The 12,278-nt window shown below is 34.3% G+C and overlaps 1 protein-coding gene across 3 annotated transcripts in view; it reads left to right on the top strand.

Moving 5' to 3' along the window:
* LOC140040727 (histone-lysine N-methyltransferase SETDB1-like) overlaps positions 1–12,278 on the top strand; it is a 373,841-nt gene that overhangs the window by 38,723 nt on the left and 322,840 nt on the right. For all 3 annotated transcript variants that reach the window (XM_072086876.1, XM_072086874.1, XM_072086877.1), the window contains exon 3: positions 5,931–5,976. In XM_072086876.1, coding sequence (XP_071942977.1) covers positions 5,931–5,976 — 46 coding nt within the window. The remainder of the gene's footprint in view (positions 1–5,930; positions 5,977–12,278) is intronic.

Raw genomic sequence — 12,278 nt, 5'->3', positions numbered from 1 at the left:
GTTATAATTTCCAGCCCTTAAAATTAGAACAAAGGTACATCGGCAAAAAAAATAGAAAAACGATGGCGTGACAAAATTTACGCCGGTCATCACGTCAGCATTTTTCATGTTTTTAGTTTCAGCTACAGTAAAGTATAGTAGTCGACCTCTGGATGTTTTCAACTGAGCTTAACACAAGAAAGAAGTCCTTTGTAGGTAGTTCGAACCTTAATAAACAACCCTACGATGTTCTTGGTGAAGTAACAATGTTAATTTTGACTGGCAGAGGACCAAGTTTAAAATTAATAAGAAATATATAATATTTTTTAATCGTAATCGTTTCCTTCTTGCGTGTTTACCTACTCACGGCGAAATAAATTTCCCACGATGTAAACGAACGTAGAGGCACGATCCAACACAATGACCTAGGCCAACTAATGATAATATAGCGAACGTCCAGTTGATCCAGAAACGATCCCGACAAAAAAAGATTGTCAACAAATTTCATTCTAAATATAGTACCAGAACATTTAATCGGTCGCTCAAAAAGACTGCCGACCTAGTTTTTTTTTTGGTCACATGGCATAAAACACGATACTCTGTTTACAGCAACCTCTCACGTTTACTCGGTACGAGGGGTTAAGATCGTGTACCTGGATTTTGTGTCGCATGACATGAAACGTAATATAGTACTCTCTTAGCTGCTCTAAACTGTTCCCACAATTCACATGTTTTTTTGCCTCTATCCAAATTCTAGTCGGCCATTTTCTTTACACATGTAAATTGTAATAATTATTTAAAAGGCATATCTTAAAGATGTATTGTCCCTTTGACTAATTCCAACAAAAATTTTTTTTTTTAATTTCGAAAAAAAGTGGGTCATTTTGAAGTATCATAATAGTTCTTAACTTTCACAAAAAATTAGTCAAAAAAAAATAATTTAACCGAAATACAGATGTTTTTTTGTTCAAAAAATAACTTTGACTTCCAGTCAAAGTTTTCAATCAAAACATATCCCATAATGCAATGCGCTTGTTTGGCTACTCTGTATGCATAATCATAAAACTTCCTCGCGATCTGTGTGAAAACACCTTCTCAACCGTGATGAGTTCTGTAAACAATCCTAATTAGCATCATGCATAATGCATACTCATGGTTTGAAATCTTTGTTTATTTTCGCTTGCGACGATTTCTCAGACAAAATGTAATCTAATTAATTTACCTGTTAATTACGTAAACTGTTGTTTTTGGCTCGAATTTTCGACTTAAAGTGAATAACTTTAATATTACTTTGATATGGCCAATTTAAAATTAGAATATTTTTTTTTTCATTTTTTGTGTTTCAAGGGACAATACATCTTTAAATCTTAACATGGAATATATATTTATTTTGCATATATTTTGTTGGTGTCCTAGCCTAGGGGTTGTTTTTTATAATTCGCTAACCCAAGGTAGGATTAAATCATTTATAGTGTAGGCCGCATTATTATTACATTGCAATGTTGTTTACGGGCTGTGTGGGGCTGTATCATCAAGGGAATCCCCACAGACAAGGAATCACGTTTGTAGCGATATTGTACGCATTGTTGTCATATTTTTATGTAATTCGGTAATTCCTCTACTTTCCAATAATATGTCTATTTTTGAAAAATTGCTGTAAATGTAAGTGTTGGGATTTTTTTTCCATCTGAATATTGTTTTAACCTGCTAGGTCAGTGAGTGGCCGAGCGGTTAAGACAGTGGAACCGTAATCACGTAGCCATAACATTGGCAGGGGTTCGAGGCTCACTCACTCCATGGTTCTGGTGGTAGAACGAGTCTTCTCGGATAAGGACTATAAACCGTAGGTCCAGTGTACACAACTTGCTCGTGTGCACTTTAAAGAACCTAGTACATCTTTCGAGACGAGTAGGGGGTTACCCCGGTGTATTAGTACATCACAGCCACTGATCACCAACTGGGCCCTCTGGGAGATCAGTCTTTGACTGAAGAGGTCACCCAGTATAAAGATAAAGATAAAACAAACAAAGGTCAAGAAATAATTTTGCCCCAAAATAAATCCAGAAAGGTCAAGGGTCTCACCCAGAATTCACAGTTCAATCATTGAGTATAACTCCATGGTTCAATCAATACAAAATGTCTGCGCCTGTGTTGTAAATACACGTCGTAAACTTGGCATAAACATGTGGATTATACAAACAAATAAAGTAATATGTGAATTGAAACAAGGGAAACAGGTATATTTATTTTATTTTGATTGGTCTTCAAGTTTCAAAACCTTTACAATTTTGAAAAATAAATGTGTTTTTAAAAAATAATTAGTAGGCCTAGGGTAGAGGGCGCGGTACCCGGACATTGTTGGTACTCGGACACCTGATACTGTTTACTTATGAATATTTATAAAATATTGACCAATCAAATAATTTTTCTTCATGAATTATTCATTACCGATGTCACATTGCTGGGTAACCAAAAAAAATTACAATTTTCCATGAACATCGCTTCTAAAACCAGTAATTTGTGTGAGGTCAAGTTCAAGGTCACGCGTGATTTTGGGTTTTTAAAGAAACTTATAAGGTCATAGGTCTATAAAATCTACACCAAAATTATTTAAAATGTGTAAAATTAACCCAAAATTTGATTTTAATAGTTGGTTCTGAACTCTTACTTCGTTGTTAAAAAAAATTGCCGCTACACGTGGATATGTCTGATAGAGGGCTTCAAATACCAAGAACCAAAATGGTACCCTGTTTTAGAAGTCGGACAGTAGGTGGCGCTATATATAGAAACATGTAATTAATCACTAAAATTAATTAGTCGCATTTTTTAAGGGGCCGTCCAAAAACTAATTTTCCACGAGTTCCGCGATAACATACCCTATTACTTACTCAACCATGAAAGTGAACGTCTCTTGCGGTAATGAGGCAAAATCATTCAAGCTTGATTTTCTCGCGGAACTCATGAATATTAATTAATATCGCGAGACTCGCGAAAGCCTTACAATATCGCGGAACTCGCGGCAGTATTGCCAATACTAGAGAATATAGTGCTCGTTTGAATAACGCTTTGCCAGCCAGGTATTACGGTAATTGATTTTTACAGAAGAACAAATTATATTTCAATATTGTTTACAATTGTTATATCCATTCGTGTGTCTGATCTTGTTTTTGTTATTAATAAATATATAGATAATAATAAATGAAATGTGAGTGCCCTTCCCGAGTTTTACCACAATAAAAACCCCTGAAGTAGATAGAAAATAATGTCAAGAAGATTTGTTTACACAACGACTCGGACGAGACGCAAACATATTCGCCTGACTTCTTTGCAAGGGGATTTCCCTTGCTTGCAGAGGCCTCCTTCTTGCGTTTACATTTTTTAACGTTGTCGCCACATTGTCATTGCCACGCCGCTAGCCTGGTAAAAACAACTACCAAGGTAGGCCTAGATTTATTATGAAATGCTTGCTTGTTAAACAATGATAGTCCCCTGTGTACAGTACAGAAAGAAAATAATAAATCAGATTACGACGCATTACACGCACTCCTAGCCTATCCTCCCACCGCCGATCCGATCGAGAACACATGCAATTCAATTCATTGGGAAAACAATTCCATTTGACACACACGCACCCCTCTGATAAGAAATTTCACACGGCGTCGTGTCGTGTACATACATCCTCCACGCACCCTCTGATAAGAAAATACCATGTGCGTTCCTGCATGGTGCAGTCCATTATACGTCTAAAATTAGGGGTGTCCACTTTTAGTAACCAAGTTAAAACGCACCTCAATCCGAAGATCGTTGGAAGTATATTATATTTATAGTTTATCGCACCCACCTAAATAATCCAGCCGACAGATCATCGAAAAATCTTGTTTAACGTCGTACACTAAATTAACGAACGCGTTTTTACCGACCTCAAAGAAATGGTATATTCCACAATACATGTGCAGAATTAATTCTAAACTAACAGAGAGAGAGAGGGGTCGGCGTCCGTCCGTGTTTTGAATTTTATATTAAAAAAAAGCTTTAAAAATCGAAACACGGAAAATAACTATAATTTATATTCTACTACATAATGTCATGGGCTTGAATTTTACCGTGGTTGAAACCCTTTGTATGAATAGTTGTAGTTAAGGCCTACAAACAAATTGTTTTCGTATCATTTTCTCCATTAGTATCAGAGTAGTTTAAGTAGGACTAGGCCTAGTAGAGTACTAGCCTACTGTAGTCGTAGTCGGCCAACCTAGCTAGACCTAAAAAAACGTGCTATTCTGTACTATTATCTCATCTATTTATTAGGCCGCCACCCGCGGAACTCGCGATATGTGGGCGGCAACATTTTGATTGTTGATATGAATATTCATCAATTGCGTTCCGCGAGCATTCCGAATGAATATTTTTGTATCGCACATTCCGCGGAAACGAGGTTCAATGAACTATGAAGGTAAAATCGCGGAACACGCGTAAAATTAGTTTTTGGACGGCCCCTAAAGTAATTCAATATCTCTATAAAAATCAAATATTATAAATAATTTTTTGTAAATATAAAGAATAAAATAATTATATTTGTATATTAAAAAAAAAAAAATTTTAATTGAAAAAATGCGAAATATAAACAAAACATTGAGGGCGTCCGAGTACCAAAAAACGCGTCCGAGTACCGATCCTTGAAGGTCTATAGGTAATCCAGGGCCCTTCTAGATATGAATAGTTGTTGTTTTTGTCGACACTAAATTATTATTACAGTTATATTTGTAAGTTTCTATTAAAATTCTAAAAGTTTGTCAAAATGTACAATTTTAGCAATTGTGTACATTTATAGTGTTATCGTCCGAGTACCGCACCCTCTACCCTAGGCCTCCTCTAGAGACTAGTCTGGGTGGTTGTTTATTTAATTATAGAACATACAAGTACGTACCTGGTTAAAAGTTTTTAGCTTTGGTATGGCATATGTAAAGAGATGCTGATTAGACCATGTGCCAATGTCAATGAACTTTAGTTCCTTTCTCTGATCATAGAGGCTAGAGCATTTGCTCTATGCTCTGGTGGTAAACTGCTGTCAATAATGTTTATTTAATTATCGAATTAGTGAAAAATAAATAAAATGGGTTGTATCCCAGGACAGCCATCATTTATAATTACACATGCTCACAATTCCAAAAAATATATTAAATACTGTTATATAAAGTCCAAACACATGCCTTAGGCTACATTAATTTCAAACATATATATAAGCCAATTACTTTGTTTAATGTAGTTGATATGGCACCGATATATGGCTGTTTCGATCCTCAGTTAGGGAGACATGCATTGTCTATGCAGGCGTGCATATTGCACTCATCATCTAAGAAACAAATAGCGTAATACCCTCAACATTATAAAACATGTAAATGTATTTGTTTCATCTGGAGGTTCAGACCTAAAGCCAAATTGGCTTAATGCATTCTCCACACACATTTTTATTTAAAAAAAGATAAATGTATGTATTGTATTATATTTATGTGGGAAATAAAATCTGAAACTGAACTGAAAGTAAATAAAATAAAATAAAATAAAATGGTTGATAAATAGAATGAGATGACATTAACTATGATCAAAGAAGCCACGGCTGGGATGCTAGGTATAAACAAAGGGTCCCCTTTTTCCGAGTACGGAAAGTCAATTCGGCGGCTCTTATCTGATCATTCGGATCTCCTGATTGTCTATGCAGGCATGCATATTGCACTCATCATCACCTTCAATATTGCAAAACAACTCATCAATTAATTACAATTTGTAGTAAAAAAATTTTAATATATTGAATACCATTTTAACCGCAGTTCTACTTGTTACATTACTATGTACAATAGAATTCAATACACTAAACAGACACCATCATCATTGTACATTTTTAACCATTTCATACACAGTCATGAGTAAAATAAAGTTTCTCTTCCTTTTTCCAGATATTAATGAAGAAAAAAAAGAAAACCTACAAATTATGGAAGAAATGTAAGTTTTTAGATTGATTATTTAAGTTAATTTTTGGTTACTAGATGGCACGCTCGCTTCGCTCGCGTACCATTTAGGTCGTGCCCACAGATGGTTCTCGAATACACAGTATTTTCCAGCGAGAAAAAATTGGAGATTTCAAATGTACGTACTGCAGGACTATAATACATTGTCGTTTACAGAAACGAATAAATATACACGATAACGAAATATTGTTTTTAATGTTTTATAGGCCTATAAATAATATACCACTAAATACAGTAAAACAATTACGATTTAATACTTTGTTAAAACTCTCACTGTCATAGTCGATTGAAATAGTAAAGTACATGTAACGATACACAACTACGTACGTTTATATATTTTTAAATTATTAATTAATACAAACGTTGAGAAGCAACTGTCAGTAATAACGTTTATTTATTTGTATATTATATGTTTATAATCTAACAGTAGGGCCTACCCACACTCACAGTAATAAAGTTTATTTGTATATTTGTTTATATTAAAACTAACAGTACCAACACTCACAGTAAGAAATTTGCGATTCAAATTGCGATCAAAAGTGGTTAATACCTTAACAGTATTGTACAGCATTGCAATACTATTTATGTTTATTCTCCAAGGGGGCCCATAAATCTAAATCTATACCTCTATGGTTAAACCAAATAATTTGGAATGTTCCATTCATCACAAATCAATACATTTGTAAAAACGTATATTACATGTATCAAAATAGCATTTTTTAAAGAAAATCGGCCTGTCTTCAACATTATGATGCTGTACTCGAACTGTTCAACCGGTTTTCAGCTATTAAAAACAATTATCGTAGGAGGAGATAGGAAAATGCGAAGTGTCCTCGTATTATTGTGTGCGGGTAATTTTCAAATTTACATCCATTAGACAGTGTATACCACGATTGGAAAACACCCCTATTTGAGACAAATCGTTGAACCTAAATTCGTTTTAATCGTCAATAACTAATTATTGAACTCAATTTAATTAGTAAAGAGGGTTACATCAGGTGGTTAAAATTAGTACCGAAAGTACGAACCAACTTTATATACCATCGAGTAAACATTCTAGAAATAACGCACGATTTACCAATTTTTGCCCTTACGTAAATTTATATATAGATTCATTGTGATTGTAAAGTCTATTTTTTTAGGTATCCGCTCTTTGCATCCTATTGAAATTGTTTTTGCAAATGTTTCACATATTTGTGTGCAAAGAGTAAATGCAGTTAGGTCTAAAAGTTAAAATCTAAATTTTATTTCATGAAATACACTTGTGCAAAGTAATTATCAAAGCTCAAATTTCATGCTAGCAAATTTTTTAGAATTTCTAAATTACTGTAGTAGTAAATTTCAAAATTAGCATATGTTTTCTACAGTTCCTAGTCAGTGGAACTTTGAAATTCCCATGTGCGAAACTCTGCTGTTTTATCGTGTGTCTGCCGAGTGCTTGAGTTGTGAGTGAGCAGTGACCTTGTCTAGCCAAGTTTAAAGGTAGTACAAGAAATTGAAATTGAAAGCAGGACATTTCAAGGGTTGGGCGGGACACCAGGACAGAGCATACAAAAGTGGAATCTATGGTATAGATAAAATTGTGGTCACTGAGAGCACTACCCTTTGCAAAAAAACCGTATACGAACGTATACGATTTACATACGTTTCGTATATGTTTCGTATAGGAAGTCCACTTCGTATACGAAACGTATACGTCAATTCGGAAGTTCCTGCCCGCATAATAAACAACGAACCGTATACGATCATTTATAAACAATTTCCTAATTATACGATCCGTATACGACGACGCGTGTATACAAACTGTATCGTATTACCAAGCGAAAAGGGACTGTCCCTCTTTTTACAAGACGACGATCGCATACGTTTACGATCGCAGGAGCATCTTGACTTCAATAATTAGTGTACAATTTTTTTTTTTTCAGTCGGTATATGTACAATAAATTTCCTATGATGATTTAGTTCATAGTTTTTGCGAATGAAAAAAATTGGTGCTGTATTTTACTAGACGTTGTTTTTCTAGCAAGCATAAAAACCCACCCAGGCTGTTCTGCCTTGTTTATCCCCTCTGCTATTTCTTTACCTTTTGTATGTTCCATTAATAAGTGAATCACACAAAATGTGCTGTTATTAATTTGAAAGTGCTTTAAATAATATTAATGTACTCGGAAATAAATAAATAAATATTAAATTGGGCCCGCAGTATATTAAATTTAAAACGAGTAAGTAAAATCCATAAATTACGATTTAATAAAAATGTAGAATACATGTGGCTCCCTATTATATATATGGAATGATACAAATAAATTCGCCCAAAATGTGCCTGTGTTATGTGCGCTGCATACATGCATCACATGGATGGATCAGATTTCATTCATTTTCAATCATCATTGTTGATTTTTTGGCTACGGGTTTTAACTCACCATAAACAAAAATAAAAATGGGATGTAGGCCTAGTTACAGTAGGCCCAGGTAGATAGTAAATTTGATGACTTCTAGCTAGCTAGGCTATAGGCATATTGTAATTGTATATATCGAATATGCAGTATAGCTACTGCAGCAGCTCTAGTAAACTAAGAGTAACTAGGCCTGGGGAAAATACGCCAAGGAAAAGAGTCTGTGGTACACTCATTGTGAAAATAAGCTAGCTAGCTTTCCCCCATATATTAGATTTGGTTATATTGTATTATTTTAATAACCTACTCTAGCTAGTAGTATATCAACAACGGTGAAATGGAAATACGATGCATTATGGATATCATCGTTGCAGAGTTAGGGGGTGCCAACAAAACATTCAACAGCCAGAAATACAAAAAAGAAGCTCCGACGTTTTTATTTAGAGCATTTTACTATTTTAGGCATACAGAACTAATTGCTGTAAATTTCCTAGAGTTGTCACTGATAAATACAATTTAACATAACCTACATATAACTTAAAAAATCCAAATGATAAATTGTACGCGAACGCAGTAAAACCAACCAGTTAAATGTTTGTTAAATAATTATTTTACATCTCCCTGGTAAAATGGTATCCTACGCCCCCATTTTTATGCCTCCATCATTGATAAGCCGAGCGCTTATTAATTATTTTTATTATTTAATTTGTAAAAAAAAAATCGTTAATATAAATATGTGAACCTTTGTAACTTTTTTTTGTATATGCGCGGGCGCGATACTATTTAATAAGATAGGCTTTATTCATATCATTGGCGTGGAGTGGTAAACAACTATGAGCCTAGTTAATACCGCCTCGTAACTACGTATTGACGTTTTATATTGAATATGCACTGTTAGTGTTACTTTAAAAAAGGATGTAATAAAACTGTGTACAATATTAGTAGGTAATAGTTTTTTTGTGCCCCCTCTGTACACACGCCTGCCGGCTATTTGTTTATGATTTTAATAAATGTAGTACGAGTCTAACTCCAAATAAAGATATAGAACACATTTTGAGAATTCAAAGTGTTAGTGTTGATCTTTTTTAAGAATCTGATATTACCATGAATCATCTTTTTACATAATATACAGCATAAGCATGTACAATCTAATTTAATTGTCACACAATTGAATTAACAAAGGACAAGGATTTCAAATAAACTGTTACAAATAAACAATTATTAATGAAATAGTTGGGGTATTGTTGGGTCCATGGGAAATCAACAATGTTTAGTAGACTTATTTAATTTGTTATTTAAAGTTGAGGGTAGTTATTTTTTAAACATATTGGAATACCATGAAAATAAAGAAAGATATGTTTTATGATTTCTTAATCACCAAGCAGAAATACCGCTGAGATAAATGAAAGCAATTCAATCTGTTTGCTACCAGGAATAAATTGAGATTCGATATAATTGTATTTACTATCAGTATCACCACTAATTGTGGTTTTTTTTTTCCTCAAATGTTAACACAGTAAGCTGTAGAAGTGGCAATTAGTTGGTTTTATTGTATTTGTAGCTATATAATACAACAATTTTTTTATTTGAGTCTAATGTTTGCTAATTATTCAACATTTATTGTTAAAATTCTCAGACAAATTCAATTTTTCCACTCATATGATGTTTATATAAAGCGCGAGTATATTTTTTATATTGATACTAGACTGTACTAGTAATTAAATATTAGCCAAATAAGCAGTGGCTTTTGTGTTATGATAAAAAATATTGAGATGTTGATTTCCAAATTTTTCAATAAAATTCTTCCAGTTACTAAATTCCTACTATTACTGTGAAAATGTCCGGATAGTTGTAGCTTTATAATATTATTTTTTATTAAATATAAACCTGTATGTTTCAAAATTAATTGAAAAATATGTAAAAAAAGGACTTCTTCGAATTTTTGACCCTGTGAGACACTTGCGGCCTAGGTTACTGTGAAATTGCCCATATGCTGTTGCTTCCTTGGTGTGAGTATAGATATCTGTGAAAGCATTAGGATACCTTGAATTAAAAAAGGTAGATGAACAGCCTTACTAGCTTTGTGCGGTATGCCATCTGCTGAACATAAAGCCCTAGGAAGAGAAAGAACTTGGTGAAAGTCAGAGACAGCCTGATTTTGTGATTTTGACCAAGCAACCTGTTTTCTTAAACAGGATATCTGTAATTTCTGATTTTGGATTTCCTTTCTCTGTTTTGCAACAGTCTTCTTTGGCGGAGTGAAAGTGGTGATATTTCTTTTCTTTCGTTGTGGTCGCTTTGCACCTGGAACATTAAGAACTATACATTTAAGGTAAGCGTTTAAATCTTGCTGGCCATATTCAAAGAAATTCAGCAAATCGGTGGAGGCTTTTGGTGCTGCAGCCTGTCCTGTGAATGAATGGTATAAAAGCACTCTGCAGTTCTGTGAAAAAAACAAGTATATTCTCCTCTTCATATTTAATTAGATAAGGAGACAGAAATTGAGGTGATGAACATCCAATTTTACGACTCATCAAAGGATAAATTGCATACAGATTGTGTCCGGTGGGGAAGATGGTGTACTAACTTTGATAATCCTTCTGTTCCTGTTGTTGTCAAAGCCATCTTTACATTCTTGTTGATTACCATCTCATGTGCCTCATCAATGGCTACACATGACCAATTATCGCCAGTGATACTAATTGTGAATGCACCCTGTGAAAAGCATTCAAGAATGTGTGCAGGATATTTCTTTAGATCAGCTACAGTATATGAAAAGGAATTATTTTTAGATGCATGTGCCTATCTAATGCATGGAATAATAGAGTTAGCTGGAGAACACATGCATTCCTGAGATCAAAATTTTGACTGCAAATAGCAAGATAAAGATTTATGTAGTGGAACATATCACAATGAACAAAGTGATGCCAGAACCTGAAAGTTGCATTTTTAGTCGCGTGGACGCGACTCTATTGTTTACTATGTCGGTCTGTCTGTCGGTCCGGTATCACTATGCGTTTTAGCACGCGAATTATGGCTGTTGGCCTTGTTTAGACATAATTCACTACAAAACTTGTCAAATCTTTCCTTGTATACTGGGTGAGCTGATAACATTGAACTAGTATCCAGATATGAAAAATGTTCACTATTCAAAGAAGCAGAAATACAATGATATATATTAGATGTGATCTCATCTCGCAATTCCGTACGATCAAAAAATGCTTTAACCTGAAATTGATAAAAGCCTTCTAAACCTGCAAAAGAAAATGATGCATTGTGTAAAAAAAAGTGGCATTAGCAACTGGTGTAAGCTTAGCACCACGGTATCCTCCTTTCAGCAATCAGTCCTTGAGACCTGCATCTAGGTACACTTTCATAATAGGGCCCCTACAGTTCTTTAAAAGATGCCAATCACCTATGTAGGGTAACATCCAGTCAAGAAGGTCTGTACCATACTCCCTTTTCAAATTCATTAGAATGTCGTATGTTTTTCCATCACCTGCCACAACTAATTGATCTCTGGAATTACCAATATCATTTTTAGTATAAAACATTGACAACAAGTATTTAATTGTCTCCTTGCTGTCAGCTAGTTCAGGAAGAACTGCAACAAACTGAATTTCTGATTTCTTGGTGTTAGGAAAGCCGACACTATGATGTGCAGCTTTCAAACCTGGTAAAGAGAGTTCTGGTTTCTTCGTTTTGCCGAAGTCTTTGTCATGATATACTGAAAAAGAAAATGTTCCTGTGTAGATAAAGCAGCAGACTCATCATTTGACAGCTGGAAGTCCTCTATATTCAGATTGGAACATCGACCTCTCTGTGGATTTAGTTGATTAAACTTTTGTCATAACTTGACACTGTTGACTGACAAATTCTC

This window comes from Antedon mediterranea, chromosome 2, assembly GCF_964355755.1.
Source record: "Antedon mediterranea chromosome 2, ecAntMedi1.1, whole genome shotgun sequence".
In the NCBI taxonomy this organism is placed as follows: Eukaryota; Metazoa; Echinodermata; class Crinoidea; order Comatulida; family Antedonidae; genus Antedon; species Antedon mediterranea.
Note: the sequence above shows the minus strand (reverse complement) of the source record. Positions and strands in the feature narration are given on the sequence as shown.